Raw genomic sequence first — 17719 nt, 5'->3', positions numbered from 1 at the left:
TGGATCAATAATACATGAAGAACGGCTTCATTCTTTTTCATGGCTTCATGATATCCCATTACATGAAGGTGTCCATTTTTGCAGCCAGTTGAAATGTTTAAATGTTCATCCCATTATCTGTTATGTCCATCATCCATTACACCTTTGTGTCCCCTGTACGCATCTTGTCATCTCTGTACACGCCTGAGGCGGGTCTCTGCAGCAGGCTGTGATGCGCCGGAGGCGGCTCCCGGGCAGGTGTGGGTCCCCACTCTACAGGAAGTCATGTAGTCTGTGAAGATAGCTATTCTCCTGACCACATTTCTCTCTCATGTTCGTAAGGGTGGTTTGGACCCCAATTTGCTTTTTTCTACGTATGAAGAAGAGATTTTGAATATCAGCTCTGTGTACCTTTACTTTCTTCTGTGAATTCTGTTGCTTCCTGTGTAATAGTTAAAAGAAGTAAACTTTTTTTTGTTGTGTGTTGTTATTTCAAAGGGCCCCTTAAACCTAGATCTACTATAATTTGGGCTCAGATACTTGACCTACGTTTTTTGGAGGGATAAGATGTACTTTATTCATTAAAATTTTTGAGTGTGGGGGTTTCATTCTTACTTAGCTTAGAATTTTTTTAAGGTGGTTATTTTTTTTTGGTTAAATATATTGTCCTCAAATTCTTGGTAACTTGGAATGATGTCATGAATTGCAGAATCTTTTTGCCTTTGTCTCTTCACGGTCTTTTATACTGATTTGGCAGTTTAATTCTAAATTCATGCATAATTAAGTTTGATCTTGCCCAGAGGTTAGAATCTGTCACTTGTATGGACACACTGTGTGAGGATTTTTTAGGTCATTGCGGGCCATCTTGCTAGGGGTGACCCTCTGCGCAATACCTATCTTGTGCATCAGATGATTCTGTGTGTTGGTGTCAATGGGCCATTGAATGGCGTGTTGGGTTTCAGAGATGGGTTTTAGTTATTTTTACAGATTGCTCGAGTAAGTTATGGCCTGCGAGACTTTTCTGGCCCCATTGTCAGCCTCATGGCCCCAGACGAGCTCGTGGGCTCTCTACTCTGGGCTCAGTCCCCAGCATTTCCATGTCAGGCCTGCTTCTTAGTCCTGCAGTGAGTCTCTCCTTTAGATTTGTGTCACCTTTTGTAACATTATAGCTTTGAGACTAAACATGACAACGGGTTGGAGTGAGGTGGGCAGACTGGTTTCTGACCTGTATCTTTTTCTTTTCACCTCTTCAGCCTATTACTTCAGGATTTCTTTCTGAAGAAAAAGTATTTAGATAGACTCTACAGCTTTGTTGCTATTCTTCGTAATAAATTGGGGATTTCATATCTACTTTGAAAAATAATTGCATAAATTTACTAATTTGTTTTGGAATAAATTTGAAGATGGGTTTATGGGAGCTCAGAGTGTGACCAGGATTTGGAATTTAAATGGAAAATTGATTCTTTGTGAAGCTTTCCACATTTGATTAGATGTTAAATTCTGGAGTGAAGTTTTATATGATTATTTACTGCTAAGTATATTCTCAAATATCAGGGTTAAGCTTTTATTAAAATAATTTATCATAAAGCCATCAATCTTTTCCCATAATATAGTTGTTTGATTAATTTTGCAATAGTTAATAGCCAGCAGCCTCCTAGTTTTTTCTTTTAATCGGAGGTCAGTTTTTTTTTTCTGTAAAAAGACTAAAAATGTATTGTAGATGTATCTGATGCAGTTTTATTAAAGTGACTTGAGAGTGGATAGGCATTATATTTCAGTTTACTTTCTTGTTCTGTATGATATTTTGAATTTTGCCTCCTATACTGTATTTAAAAAATCGGAATGTATTGCTATATATTCCATGGACATTTTAATTACTATCTTGAGGGTTTTTTTTTTTCTGGATGAAACTGAGGAATTTAGCAATGTATCTTCTTTCAGCATTAAAAGCAGGCCAGCTGTGTTCCTTTGTGTCATACTGGAAATAATACTGTAATGTAATTTGTTTCTGTATTATTTTATGTCCCCATTGGTAGTGTCCGTTCTGTGAGCACTGTCAACCCCTGATACAACCCTAACATGAAAATATACTTGCATATACACAGGGATTATATATTATCTTTTCTTGATCATTCAGTGTTTGTGGATAGTGATGGAAATCTTTGTGCTGGTTTTCTAAGGTATTGCCATCAGGGAGTCAGCAAAGGTGGTCGACCAAGCCCAGAGGCGGGTGCTGAGGGGAGTGGATGACCTGGACTTTTTCATAGGGGATGAAGCCATAGATAAACCCACATACGCCACCAAGGTGAGCTCCTGCCAGGATCTGCTGCTTCAGGTGTACAGCCAAGAACAGAGCGGTAAAATGAAGAATGCAGAACAGTAGATTCTCTAGAAGTTGTACTTGTGGGTTGTGGAATGTGTTTTCATTCTTAGGTTTGAAAAGAGATTTTGTTGTTGTTATTGAATTGGCTATTTTTGATGTGGGGTATCAAGTGAGTTCACAAAGCCCCGGAATGCAGAATGGACTCGGAGAGCTGGGAGCAGGAGAAAGGCAGGCCTGCTTCTTTGAGTAACTGCAGGTTGACTAAGCAGCCTGTCAGATATGGAAAGCTGCAGATTACTTAATTACAAATAAGCATTAAAATTATTTAACTAGACATTTGTTCTTAAAAAAAAAAAGAGCTCCTGATCATGGCATGGTGGATTGGCTTTCCATCTGTTAGCCCAGTGTTGAGATGACTCCTTGTACTTGGAAGTAGAGTAGCGGTGGAGTAGAATATACACAATAATAAAATTTAGTCTTTCTGTTAAAGTGCCTATTGTTTCTTTACATGAATTAACATTCACTTTGAGCAGAGGAGAGCTTTATTCTCTGATAACTCAGTCTGCTGAACTGTTAACCCAGTGCTTATAAACTGTTACTCTTTCTGTTGTGAACTGAAGCTGGACCTATTTTGGTTTCCCTTTCTTTAGTGGCCAATAAGACATGGGATAATTGAAGACTGGGATCTTATGGAAAGGTTCATGGAACAAGTGATTTTTAAATATCTTCGAGCTGAGCCTGAGGATCATTATTTTTTAATGGTGAGTAACTGGAACTAAGAGGAATATACCCTGTAAATTCCTAATTACTTAGATTTTAAACTCAAGATGCTGTTCCCTGGGGAGTTTTTAATTCCTGCTAAAGCTGTATGAATTGGAGTGCTTTTTTGGCAAGTAATAGAAGTCTCACCAAAAATGTCTAAAATCAGAAGGGGCTCATTTTTTCACAAAACAGGAAGGCCAGAGTTGGGCAGTTCCAGGGTTGGGTATTTCAGTGGCTCAACCACAGAAATGAGGACCTGGCCCAGAGCACTCACCTGGCGTCTTGTGTTCGTTCCCCTCAGGCCCCAGCATGGCTGCTGCCCAGGTTCCTATACCACCTCTTAGTATATTTGCATTCGGAGGTAGAACCACTTTTTAAGAATTAAGAATTCCTTTCCCAGAAACCATCCCAGCAGATTCGCCCCATTTGTCCATGCCTAACCTGGTCACTAGTGTTGCGGAGGAGGAAATTTCCTCTACCTCCAGAGGTTCTCCTAGCTGGCCTAAGAATCACATTGACATGAGACACATCAACAGGAGAAAAAACCCAAAATTTTTTTACATAACCAATGGGGAAGCCATAGATATGGGTTCCAAAGCCAGGGAGATTGAGGTTTATTTGTTATCCTGAACCAAGGAGAAGGGAGGAGGGGCCTGAGACTTCAACAGGGAAAGGGAAATAATCAACCGAAATAGTCCGGGGGTGGGGTGGGAACAGAGATTATTAGCAGATTTAGCCACATCCCTCTCTGTCTGCCACATCTAGTTTACATGATAATATAGTTATTGAAGGTGATAGCTCTCTTCCTGGAGCAGGTCCTCTATTTAAATTCTTTGTATGCAGGTTGAGGGTAGAAGGTCAAGAAGGTCAAGGTATCTTCATGAGTCTTTTGGACTTGATGGTTTTCAACTCTGGAATAATCTACATGTCACAGTGGTGCATCTAGGGTAGCCTGCTCTCGGCCCCTGCACTAGCAAGGGGAATGGAATTTCCTTGCCAGGTTTAGATGAGTCAAGATTCTTTTCCTGGGGCCAGGAAGGGGACCATCTCTGATCACCCGGGGCCTGGGACGGTTAAGTACCTAAACAGGTCTCCAGCAGCAAGGAGGATGGAGGGAGGACTGAATTTAGGAAACTAGCTGTGTACTTGGGCATTCTTGTGAAGTAACTGGATGACTCTGCATTTTGCTTCCTACAGCAGAGGAAATTGAGTCAGGATGTTGTTTTGCCAGGGTGTATATCTTACTGAAAGATAAAATTGAGCTGAGCTGTGTGGGCCCTGATTATAGTACTTTGTTATATTACAGAGAAATGAGAAGAAATACCTCTTGGTTATGGAATCTGTTCTAATTGTGCTACTCGACATTATACGTTCCCTTTCATAAAATGTTCTTTTTAAGTTAAAATTAATTACATGTACAAAATGCTTGCTTTATGGAGAGCAGTTGCGTGTACCATAAGCCGCATATTAAAATCTCCATGATTTAGCTTTGGATTTTTTCCCTGCAAGTACATTGTCAAATGGTCCCAGATCCAATTACATAATTCTTTCTAATGTTAAATATGGAGTTTTGTATAGAGTTATCTGGTTTAAATATGTTAACTACAAGGCTATTCTGATAGTGAATGGAATCTACGTATTTAATATCTATTAAAGCAAGTCCTTGAAAGTGCAGTGATCTTTTTTTTTCTTGCTGTATCTTCACACGTAGGAATTGCCAAGTGTAAGTACTGGATTTTACAGGCCACTATGTTATTTTGTGTCCTGTCCTTGCACAGTGGTTTATGTAAAATAAATGGAACCACAAAACTGACAGTGTGTCTGAATGGTTATGTCTTTACAGCCAAAACAAATCTCAGATTCCCACCTGTCATGTTTGGCATTTTCCTTCTAGCACATCACGTCACTACCTGTTGATTGGCTTTTAGGGCCAGGCACCAAGCCTAGCTGCTTCCTTCTGTCTGCCTCAGCTGAGTGTGCAAGGAGTTCTCCCTCTTACTTCACTTAAAGGGACATCTAATCTCAGGCCTGTGGAGCAAATGCACACCACCAGGACACAGTCCACAGCAAATTTTTCCTAAAAATGTTTTTCTGATTTAGCTGGCATATATAGGCCAGTAAGATCAAACCACTTGCCAGGAGGGAGTTGGAGGTCTTTGGTGTGAATATGGAAAAGCTAAAGTCTGTTTGCCAAAAATGAGTGCCTGCATGAATGTTAAAAAAATCAGGTTTATTGAAGATAAGAAATACTGTGTTTTATGTATTGTGCTTTGAATTCTGCAAGTCAGTTCATTGCATGATGTGATTGAGAAGTGGTGGAAATGGTAAGTTTCTTTCAGGTTTATGCCCTTAATCATTAGTTAATGAAATAGTTAAAAGAGGAGGGAAGCAGGTGCATCAGATAAGGGCTTCTTTTTGGTACAAGAGAGTGTAAATTATAGGTCCCTTGGTAGCTCTCAGAATTGTTCTTTCTGACTGTTGTGACCAGATGTCGAACATACAGGGTGAGAACTAGCTTATTATGGCTCATATTTTTCAAGAAGGTTCAGAGACTCAGCTCATTTTGGCTAAGTGAATTGAGCAGATAGCAAATGGAGAATCATATATTCTCTTTTCCATACTGAATTGCTTAGAGTTCAAAACAGAATCGTGTATTTTAAAGAATTGTAGGGCTCTTGAGTGGAAATTGAGTTGTAACTTCAAAAGAGATTTGTAAACTTTTTGCATATGAGTTAAGGAAGAAAGGAGAACACCTTGCTCTAGAAGGCCCAGGAGCCGTAACTCCAGTGCCCAAGAGCAGGAAAGGTGAGTGTTCAGCCCACAGACAGACAATCACCCTTTTTGTTCCACTGGGTCCTCAGTGGATTGGATGGTGCCCATGCGCGTTGACGAGGGTAGGTCTCTACCCAGTCTGCTGAATGCTGATTTTTTCCAGAAACACCCTCATAAACACACTCAGAAGTAATGTCTTGGCCCAGTCAAATGAACACATGTGGTATGTCCTGACTTACACACGGTCCGCTTCCTGGTCCTTGAGCATGATTAGACCTGTCCTGTCCAGGACAGCAGCCGCCAGCCAGCAGAGGTTGATTCCTTGGGTTTGCTTAGGACCGGGCCATGTGCTTTCCAGATTCTGGTATATTGTCATCTCCTCTCCTGTTCTCCATTCCTTGAGGATTTATATTTTTAAAGAGGTTTCTTTACTGTAATTATACAGGGGTTTGGGGGTAGAGCATATTAGGTACATATGTTCTTTTGCTCACTTTATCCAGAAGTAGGGATTGGTTTTTATGGTACTGATTATTCATTTTTGAATCAATACCAGATGATATTTTACCATTGTTATGAATAAGAATGTTTATGTAGCTTGCATTCATGTGATATTTTAATCCTATGCTTCAGTATTAAAAAAAAAAGAAAAACTTGATACTTGCAATTTTGATCTTGTTATATATGATGGCTTGGGAAAGTTTTATTTAAATTGGCCTCCTAAAGGAACAATCACTGTGTAAATATAGAAGAAATGGAGGATTGAGGAAGAAATGGATTTATGATTGTGGCTTTCAGAACCCATGGGTGTATACCCTTAATAATGCTGAATTTGATTCAAGAACCAGGAGAACCTAGTTATATTATGAATGTGCCCTTAAATGGAAGTACATAGATTTTAATGTAAATTCTTCACAGATGGTAAATTGTTTGGCAGCAATAAATATAATCTTTGCACATACAGTTTTTTCTGTGTTGTAGCATTTTTTTTTAATATAAAAACTGCCAGTGTTTAATTTTGGGGTCCAGAAGCATTCATAATTTTATGAGTCTTAGCATACCATTTCACGCTGCCATCTGTAATGTACAAGAGGCCCACTTTATTTGTATTCCTGTCAGTATTGATTAATACCATTTTTGGTTATTTGATGGGTTAAAAATACACTTCATGCTTTAATTTGCATTTTTGATAACTTCGATCTTAAACATTTTTTCACATTTATTAGTTGTATTTCCTCTATTGTGAATTACCTATTCATTTCCAATGCTCTTGTACATATCAGTGTTTCATTGCTTTTTCTTACTGCTATGATTTCTGTGAACTTTTTCCTTAATTTTTTTTTTGTGATAAAATGTACATACCATAAAATTTACCATTTTAACCTTTTTGAATGTATAGTTTGGTGGCATTAAGTATATTTACAGTGTTGTGCAGCTGTCACCATCATCCATCTTCTGAACTTTTTCAGCTTCCCAAACTGAAACTCCTTCCCCATTACACAGCAGTGCCCTCTCCCTGCCCTCAGCCTCTGGTATCCACAGTTCTAACGTTCAGTCTCTATGAGTCTGACTGCTGGGGGCCTACATAAGTGGAATAATTACACACTTTTTCATGTCCTTTTGTGACTGGCTTATTTCACTTAGCCTAACAAGGTTCATCATATTGTGTAACCTGTGTCAGAATTTGCTTCTTTTTTATGATATTTCATTGTACATAGTACCACATTTTATCCTGTGAGCTCTTTCGGTGATAGGAAGCTTTGTTAGCAGATTTCTTTCTCAATTGATACTTTTTTGCCTTTGTCGGTTATGTTGTTGAACATTTCTTTAGATTTTTGTGTACTAAACCAATTTTCCTTTGATGTTTATATTTAATTTTCATTCATCCAGGATTTATATAATTTATGTTTAAATAATTTATATAATTCTTGTTGGTAACGTCTTCCTGTCGGTTACCTTTCTGCTGCAGACCGAACAGGCAGCTCTTAGCTGACAAGCCGGAAGCATTCCCTGACTATGCATGTACTTTTCATACCTTTTTATCTTTCTCTCCTGATATGTTTCCTCCTCTACTCAGTTTAAATGCTTTGTTTATAAAGTTAACTTACTTGAGAGGGTGTTTGAATTTCTATGCAAGGCGAAAGAAACTTCATAGATACGTTACTGATAATTATGCTGGCGTGATTGAGCACTTGCTCTGCGCCCAGTAGATCCTCTCACCTCCCGATCCAAGTATTTACATGTACTTATTGAATCCCGCCAACAACCCTAGTTAGGGAGTTATTAGGCCCATTTCTCAGATTGATAGGAGGTACTTAGAGAGAGATATTGTAACCAGTACTGTTGGAATCTGTAGCTATTATTCATGTACTTTAAAAGAAAGAAATCTGAAATAATAATCGCTGATGTTTATAGTGCTGTGTGCTGGGCATTTAGCGGTATTAACAAATTTAATCTCAACCCCTTGAGGTAGGCACATTAAAATAATATGTTGTTGAGTGACGTTTAGGTCCCTGTTTACAATCAATCTGCTTTGACTATGACTTCATTATTTCTCTCCCATGTTTTAAGATTGCTTTCTCTCCCCCATCCGGGGAATATATTGATTCTGACTACAGTGATTAAAATGTACTTGGGTCACTGTATTTGAGCTTTGCATCAGTTGCTACACAAGAGTCGAAAGCACCCAGCCAGTTGATAGCCAGATCTGTTTGTTTAACAAGATATTAAACATGTGTAGCACAGAATTTAAAAGGTGCAGAAAGATTTCCAGTGTAGGCGCACCTCCTTCCCGCTTCTGCTGTGCCTCCCAGGTCCCCTTCCTAGCGGAAACGATTTTCATCAGTTCTTAACCAGTTCATTGTTTTCTTTCCAGAGATAATTGTGGGCAGGCATGTGGATTATACATAAACTTTTGTTTTATACAAACAGTAACAAAATAAATATGCTGTTGTACACCTTGGTTTTTTAAGAAAATAAAAACTCTGCTAAAAACATAATATGAAATTTAGCTTCTTAACCGTTTTCAAGTGTATAGTTCAGTAATGTTAACTATCATTGTGTAATTTATCTCTAGAACTTTTCCGTCTTTGCAAAACTGAAACTCTAAATGCATTCATTGAACAATTCCCTATTTCCCCTTCCCCCATACAACTTGCTTTTTAAAAAAGAGATTTTATTAAAAATTGTTGATATGGAAGAATATGTAGGAATGTATATAGTATGGAGACACCTTTCTCTTTTTAACAGTTTACGATAGAGATTGTTTCATATCAGCACATATAGAGCTCATTCTTTTTTTTTTCATTATGGTATCAATATACAATCACATGATAGAGCTCATTCTTTTTAATTGCTGCAGAGTATTGTATTTTATGGATGTGACATAATTTATAAATCAGTTCTTTAATGATGGACGTTTAGGTTGTTTCTGATCTAGCGAACAATGACTTTGGACCTCTGTGAGGCACCTTGTTTAAGGTGGATCTTTTGCCTGTTTGATTTTGTCTCATGGTCTTAGCTGAGAGATTTATTTTTAGTAGGTGAGTTCTCACTTGTATTTGCTGATTATTTCAGTAATAAAAACCTACTTTTATTGAGCACATTCCGCATGCCAAGTGCAGCAGTAGGCACTCAGGTTACTTTCATCTTGCCAGTGATGTGAGGGAGGTGCTAATAGTACAGGGAGAGGAAATCACTTTCCTGACAGGCAGCACGCAGACAGGCCAGCTCTTTTTTTCTGTATTATGTTTTCTGTTTTTAATGTGCTTTCTGTATGTATGAATAAAAAAAAAAATCTCTCAGGCTTGGTTTTCTCTTTGTCTTGAATTGTTCTAATATATATATTTTTACATATTTTAATGTAACTATAATTTTATAAAATATATTTACCCTATATTAGGTTAGGGAGGATTAAGTACTTCCTACTGTGGTTAGTGACCAGGTTGGTACATTTCCAGATTTTCCTTCCTCCTCTTCCTTTTCTCTACTACCTGCTTTTGATTATGTTACTAATTTATTCTAATGTTAAGATTTGTAACTTCATGTTTGCTAACATCTCTGATAGTTTATCACTGTCTTTTCCATGGGAAGAGGGTATCAGTGTCTTTATATTCCCTCCTTTCCTTTGGTACTTCTCAACTTGATATTATTTCTGCTGTTGTAATTTAAAACATTTACAGTCTGTTCTGTAATTCCCAGAAAAGAAAAATCTTTAGTCCCATGCCTTAAATTTTAGGATTAATTGCTTACTGTAAGTCTTCCGGAGTATTTACTGCATTCTTCTAAAGTTTATCTTCTAATAGTTAATTCATGATGGTCTCACAGGAACCAAATTCTCCCAAGTTCTTACATGTTTAAAGATCCTTTGTTTTTGCAACATACTTGATTGACATTATGGCCAGATGTAGAATTCTTGGGTCAAACCTTGCTCTGCAGACTCTGTGAGAATGGCGCCATGTGTGACCGTGTTAAATGTAGCTATCCTGATGGCTGAGTCTGGCTGTACTTTGGCTTGAAGAGGTGTCTGCTGTAGTGGCCGTAACAAATGCCATAGGCTGCACGCCTTAAACAACACGTGTTTGTTTTCTCACAGTTCTGGAGGCGTGAGGTCCAAGATGACGGTGTCGTTGGGGTGGTTTGTGGTGAGGACTGTCATCCTGGCTTGCAGACAGCGCCTTCTGGCTGTGTCCTCACATGGCCTTTCCTGTAGAGTATGGAGAGAGCTCTCTGGTGTCTCTTCCTTTTATTATAAAGACATTAGTCCTATCTAATTAGGGCCCCACCACTATGACCTTGTTTAGCCTTAACTACCTCCCTGGAGGCTCCATCACTAAACAGAGGCACGTTGTGGGTTGGGGCTTCCACATAAGAATTTTGAGGGGCAAGAGTGATTACCAAAGGGTAATGTGGACTTTGTTTGTGAGAAGACCCAGAGAATTCTTATTTATTCTTCTTTCTTCTTTTTTTTGCAGCTTTAAATATGTGATGTATATCCATATTTATTGACATGGAAAAATGTTCACAACATATTGCTGAATGACAAAAAGCAGGTTTATTCTTTTTATTTTTCTGTAATCCTGTTATTTCCTTCTATTTGGTAATGATTATTTTAAAATAGATACTTGAACCTTTTGTAATTTGTGATTTTTATCTACTTTGTTCCTATATTTTTCTGGGTATGTGTTTTTAATCCGCCATTTGTGTTTCCTGTTACATTTCTTTTACCCTCTTTTTCTTCTAGTATTTTTGTATGGTCTTTGGTTTCTTCCTGCTCTTTCTGCATCTTTGAAAGAGGGGAGTCCTTCCTGGACCAGCCGTGTTGTGAGTTCAGGCTGGAGGGCAGAGCAGTGTCTTGGGGACGCTGCTTCTGCTCTGGCTTTTCCCTGCCTGGCAGCTGATGGCAGAGATGTTCCCCCCAACCTTGCCTGCTGTGCTCTGATGGCAGGTGGGGCCTGGGGAGGCTTCTGCAGCGGTTCTGTGCAGATCGGTTGTGTTCCAGGCAGCGGCTTACGCTTTGCTCCTCTTCGGGGTCCTCTCACCGTCTGAGCTCTGAAGTCCCTGGCATTCTCTTCTGACGGCTCACTGCCCTGCAGAGTTTTATTGCCCTTGGCAACTTGCAGAGCGTTTAGCCTCGGGGGCTTGGTGTTATGTTACCAAAGATAGGCTTTCCTTGTCTGTAACTTGTTCTTGTTTTGGGGTGGTTAATAAGAGTAGGAGTGTTTAGAGAGGTCTTTACTTTGCCATCTTTAAAGCTTTTAAGATCTGCAGCCAGATTTCTTTAATTACTCTAGGTGTACTCTTATCTTTTAAATTAAGGAGTGGTATGACATCCTAATTAACAAGCTTTTAGGTTAACTTTTTTATGGTTCTGATGTAATTACATAAAATTTGGCTGAATACTAAATACAGTGAATGTTTTCTTACAGACAGAGCCTCCCCTGAATACACCAGAAAATAGAGAATATCTTGCAGAAATTATGTTTGAATCGTTTAATGTACCAGGACTCTACATTGCAGTTCAGGTAAAAACAAAGCTGTTTTTATGATTCCCAAAGGATCTTGGCTGTCTAATAGTGGACGAAATGGTTGATCCCAAACCAAAGGCTGCGGTGTTGTAAGATCGTGCTGTGTGCTCTCCCTCTCTCTCCTCCCTCAGCACACACACAGGCAGGGCTCGAATGCCAGTGCTCTAGAGAACATGTGCCAGGATTTATGTTTTCATATTTATGTGAAACATATTTATATGTTGGTATGGAATTTGTTTGGCTCTGTCTTTTTACATGTGTTAAAATCTATTGTATTTTTCTCTGGGTGACAAGATTAAGATATAAATGGGGTTCTTTTTTAGGCTTCTTTCACTTCTGATCATAAAAAAGAAAAGATATTACAGAGTCTGTTAAAAAACAAAATACCTCCAGAGGGTTCCTTGTGAATTTTGGATCCTGCGGTTCTGTGAGCTTGCCGAACTTCCTTTGAAGCTACTTGTTCTTAGAGTAGGAACTTTGGTTGGTTTCGGTTGTTGCATGTCTGCCATCCTATATAAGGGAATCGACTGATATTTTTGGGAAGCACTGAGGCAGGTGTTCCCCAAAATGTTTTCTGCATACTACTAGTCCCCCTTATCTCTGAGAAAGAGGAGGAGGAGGAACAGCATAGAAAAAGAATTTGAGGGATACCACATGTTGTAGCCTGCACGGTGACCCACAGTGCGTAGTTGCACAGGAAAGGCTCTGAGAATGCCTTTGTTGAAGAGGTCTGTTTATTCGAACACCTTCAAGTTGATGTATCCAGAAATAGTTCCCTTCCCCTATGTTACGTTCCATGGAATAGGGAGACACTTTAGGAAACACTTGAGTGGCTCACAAAGACGTCTGTGGATCAAGGTCACCTGGAGAGTGTTTTTTATAAGTACAGATTCTCAGGCTTCATCTTAGACCAAGGTTTTTCAGCCTCAGTGCTTGGGTCAGGCACGTCTTTGTGGCGGGGTCAGTCCTGTGCACAGTCTCTGGCTTGCATCCACTGGGGGCAGCACCACTACGGTGCCCTCCCCCAAGTGTGACAATCATAAATGGCGCCAGACGTCACTAGATGTCTCTGGGAGAGCAAATTTGCCCCTGGCTGAAAACATTGTCCTAGTCCTACCAGCTTAGAATTTCTTGGTGTGAGAGTTAGTAATCTGTCTTTTTAAAAACTCTCCACAAGTTATCCTACTGCACCCTGTAAAGAACCCATCTTTGGAACCAGTGGATTAGAAATTAAAATCTTAGTCCATAATTAAATGCCTTTCTCAATGGTTTTTCTTTGTAAAAATTGGACTCTTCTGTTAACATCTTGACTCCTCCAATTTAAGTACTCTAAATTTGCATGTTGTCCACTTTGGAATTGCATTTTGGGGGAAAGATGGAGGACAGGGAAGGACAAGAGTTGCTTAGATTATTTAAGAAAGAGCTTATTGACTGCACCTGAGGACAAGCAGTCACAGTACCTCAGAGAAAGCCCCACGTGCAGCCCATTTGCTCATCTGTTTCCAGGCAGTGCTGGCCTTGGCAGCATCGTGGACGTCCCGGCAAGTTGGGGAGCGCACGTTAACAGGGATCGTCATTGACAGCGGGGACGGGGTCACTCACGCTATCCCAGTGGTAAGCTCAGCACTCGGTGCTTCACTCTCTGGGGGTCTCACCTGATGCCAGGTAAGGGAAGAAGTCAAAAGAAAAAGTACAATACCACTTGTAAAGTCATAGCTCTGCTTGGAAAAGAAATGGTGACAAGAGTTTTTAGACCCAGGCATATGAGAAAGAAAAAGATGCCCAATATCCATGGTGTTGGGAAATTTAAACTGGCAGTGGCAGATTTCTGCAGTTGGGATTCAGCAATTGTTTGGGGCCTCCGGGGCCTCCGCTCTGTTCACTGTGTGTAACGTCACCAGGAAGATTTTCCTGGCTTAGTTCTGAGCTGTCGGGGTAGTCATCAGATTGGGTATCAGACTCGTAGGGGTGGTGCATGACCACTTGAGTGACTTGAGTGATTATCTCTGTGTTCTGTGACAGCTGGTGGATGGCTGTAGCTAGCTCCTGCTTTAGAGAAATTGCTTCCTGTTTTTTAATTATTTAAGATCCAAGGAGAGATTGTGCCATTTGACCTGCAAGATGCTCTGCAGTGTCACTTTTTGGTTTTAATATTAAAAATATTAGAGAAGTGATTCCTAATTCAGGCTTCTAAGACATCTATATTTTTCTTTTGGTCCAATGAACTATTAAATGGGTTAAAGTTTTTTTTAAATTAATCCTAACTGTGTAAAGGAGGCTTCTAGTGGAAAGCCAGCCTTATTCCTGATCCTCCTCCTTGAAGTCCCCTTCTCAGAGGTAACTCCTGTTACTGGTTATTTATGTATATTACAGATATATTTTCTGCCTGTAAGGGGGTGTGTGTGGTGTGTGGTGTGTGTGGCCTTTATAAAATGCAAACTAGAATTTTAAAAATTATTCATTTACTTGATAAAAATGGTCACCATTTCATTTCAGGAAGTTGAAGGAATGATGTGTTAACATATGCTAATATGGTAGTTCCTTCAAGGTCAGAAGTCACCTAAGGGGAAGGGTTAGGTTGATGTGCTTTGAGGTAGAAAAAGCCAGACTACTTTCGTGCCCATCCTTGTGCCCCTGCCAGTGTGACTTCGCACAAGGAGAGATGGGGCAGGAGTGAATGGCACCCCGCAAAGGGTTCTCTGTGCTTGGATCACCTTTCAAGCTAATCTCATAACTCTTGTCTCTGCGGGTCACTGAGAAGTGGCCCTTGACGTGTGACCCTGACTGGGGAATTCGGGCGCCTGGCTTTGTCTCTGAGGTGTTATGGGCCTGCTGCTTTCTCTGTCCCATGGGTCTGAGGAGAAGGGAAGACAAAACTGGTTTCACATGGTATACAGATCCACAGAGGAAGTTTTAAAAATTTTTATCTAGATTTTAGTTGTTTTTTTCCTGATTATAAAAATTACATTTATTGTACAAAACTTGATAAAATAGAAATGTGAAGAAGAGAATAAAAGACCCATAAACCCACCCAGAGAACTGCATTATTATACTTTTTGCTGTATAGCCTTCTAAACTCTTTTTATTAGATACACGTGTGTGTGTGTTTCAAGTGAGATCTTAATATCCTTCTCTGGTTTTGTATAATATAATCCTAAAGTTTTATTTTGCATATTGATTTATCCCTGTATTTGGTTATGGTTAAATATTCCATGAGAAAATATTTAATAACCATGCAATAACCCGTCATGTGTGTATGGCATAATTCCCTTATTTTCCTATTGTTGGACATTAGGTTTAAAACATTTTTAAAAATATTGTGATAAAGTGGGTAATGGTTGAATTAATTTTAGAAAATGTTATATGTAATGCAAAGAACATAATAATTGTAAATAGTTTGTGTTTTTGCTAATATTCTTATCACTTCAAGTTGTACATACTTTTTATCTCCATCTTAAAATACAAATAACTTGGGACTGTGGAAAAGTCAAATTTTCTCTTCTAAAAGTTAGGTACATCAGAAAGAGACATAATTGGGACTCAGTAGCTTGTCTTTGCAACTTAACTGACAACTGTATCTCATGCTTATTATCATTAGAACTAATGCTCTGGTCCAGTGAGGTCAGCAGCTCGCCTCTCTTCCCCCTGACTCACATGGCTTGTAGCACAGAAGCCGGTGCTATAATGTGAAACTTGGGACGTTTCTTTATCTGGTAGAACTATGGTAGGGTGTTACCCACTCTGACCAGGAGCCCCCCATAGAGCAAGCTGAATGTGTGCCCGAACCTGTGGCTTCTGTGGTGAGTTGAGTCCCCAGGAAGGTTGATGAGGGGTCTGGGGCTGTGTGCGTGCTCCGGAAGGTGAACTCTTGGCACTCACCCTGCTGTGATGGACTGCAGCTCCTATCCTGGCCCTGGCAGATGTGCTTCATTGGCTTAGGAAGGCAGCTGACCAAGAGGATCCCCACTCCTGACCAGCGCTGGCCTCGGTGGCATGGCGTTCAGTTAGCTTCTCAGAATTATTCCTAGTGAGTTCAGCTCTTAGTACAATAAATGGCCCGTTGTTGAATGCTTAGTACATGCCAGAGAACAGTGCTATGTGCTGGACCTACTGTTTCATTAATTCTCTGTTGCAAACCCCACCAGGTACTACTGGCCCCATATTATGGATGAAGGTATTGAGGCTGAATCATGTTAACGGACTTGTCCAAGGTCATTCAGCTGACAAGTGTGTGCACCTGGGATTTGAATCCAAGTTCTCAGAATTTAAGTCCTGCATACTTAGCCAAATTCTTGACTTTTAAGTCAAAGTAGAGTGATAATTGGTTTAACAATTTACAGAGAAAACTTTCCCTTTTTGTTAGAGGAACAAAAAACCTATTGGATTTGTTATTCTGACAGATAGCATTACTTTTTGGAAATGAGCTGCTCTGTTGGTTTTTCTCTTCACATTCCTCATGAAAATCATTTTGGTAGCTTCTGGAGAGCTTATATGAACGGAATTGCACATGGTGTCATTTAAAAAGACCTCCAGTCCTGAGATTTGCATAGAGTTGGGGGTGGAGTAAAATGCTTGTTAACTCAGTGAGGGGGCAAGAAACCGTTTCAGAGTCCAGGGAGCTCCTGCCTGCTGCAGTCACTCATGTGGGTTGTTCTGCCCCCTCCTCTTCCCTAGGCAGAAGGTTATGTAATTGGAAGCTGCATCAAACACATCCCGATTGCAGGGAGAGATATTACGTATTTCATTCAGCAGCTGCTAAGGGAGAGGGAGGTGGGAATCCCTCCTGAGCAATCACTGGAGACTGCAAAAGCCATTAAGGTAAAAACAGACGGAAAACGGGCCGGTTTGGGGGTGAGAAAGGGTGCTTGGACACTTCCCCTCGCTGCTGTCGCCCCTGCTCCCGCCGTCCTTCCGCTCCCTTCCCTGCGAATGTGGGGCTTGGTCTGTTTGCTGCTGAGTGGCTGAAAGACTTAAGGTTTAGTCTCTTACTCTGAACAGAAATGCCTGTGGAGGTCCCAGCTGTAAATGAGAACAGCCGGATAACTGGTGTGGCACAGCAGCGTATGTAGTGCAGCACATTTAATTGGAGCCTAATTGGATAGAACCTTCAATTAGCCAAGTGTGTCTTCCTCGTCTCCCTCCACATTTCATTTTTAGAATAAGGAGCAGATGGCAGCAGGGACGAGGAATCCTGTGAAATCGGCCAGACTCAGTTCCAATACCTGTTGTGTGTGTGCTCTGCCCACTGAGAATTACTACTCAGAGCAATGCCGTTCAGGGAACCACAGTCGTTAAGCAAGATCCACCTGTATCGTCTGGATTCTGATCACCACGCTAGAGAAGCTACAGGAAGTTTTAGAATCAGTGAGATTAGGACACAAATGGTTTATTGGTCCTTATTTTACAATGGCCACGTGACCTGATCCATCAGTTTAATCTTTCTGTTTCTCTTTATGTAGCAGTTGATGGACCCTTTTTTTTTTGGAATCAAATGGATTTTAGTTTTCAGAAAAAAATTTGATTATATAGAAATAGATTTCAAGAAACCTAGTCATTTAGAATAGAAGTAAATAAACACTTCTTGGCCTCTTTTTTTTTGAGTGTCAGAATATCTGTAATTGAAATTTTAAATCTAAATACATCTTTTTTTTTTGGTATCATTAATATACAATCACCTGAGTAACATTGTGGTTACTAGATTCCCCCCATTATCGAGTCCCTACCACATACCCCATTACAGTCATTGTTGATGGACCTTTTTTAAAGAAACTTTTAGGTTGCAAAGTCAGGACAGGTTTTTTTTTTAGTCAAACTGCAAAAGATTCATAGTAATGCAAGGATAATTATTATATAGATAAGA

The 17719-nt window shown here is 39.8% G+C and overlaps 1 protein-coding gene across 16 annotated transcripts in view; it reads left to right on the top strand.

Moving 5' to 3' along the window:
- ACTR3B (actin related protein 3B) overlaps window positions 1-17719 on the top strand; it is an 86435-nt gene that overhangs the window by 36643 nt on the left and 32073 nt on the right. For 6 of the 16 annotated variants that reach the window (XM_073238162.1, XM_073238160.1, XM_073238173.1 and 3 more), the window contains 5 exons: window positions 2160-2284; window positions 2953-3063; window positions 11761-11856; window positions 13366-13473; window positions 16534-16677. In XM_073238162.1, coding sequence (XP_073094263.1) covers window positions 2160-2284; window positions 2953-3063; window positions 11761-11856; window positions 13366-13473; window positions 16534-16677 — 584 coding nt within the window. Of the gene's footprint in view, window positions 1-2159; window positions 2285-2952; window positions 3064-10806; window positions 10885-11760; window positions 11857-13365; window positions 13474-16533; window positions 16678-17719 lie in introns of those variants that run through there. The other 10 variants (XM_073238166.1, XM_073238164.1, XM_073238175.1 and 7 more) reach the window with 6 other exon arrangements.

The sequence above is a fragment of the Manis javanica genome, chromosome 6 (assembly GCF_040802235.1).
Source record: "Manis javanica isolate MJ-LG chromosome 6, MJ_LKY, whole genome shotgun sequence".
In the NCBI taxonomy this organism is placed as follows: Eukaryota; Metazoa; Chordata; class Mammalia; order Pholidota; family Manidae; genus Manis; species Manis javanica.
This window is presented reverse-complemented; position numbering and strand designations above follow the sequence as displayed.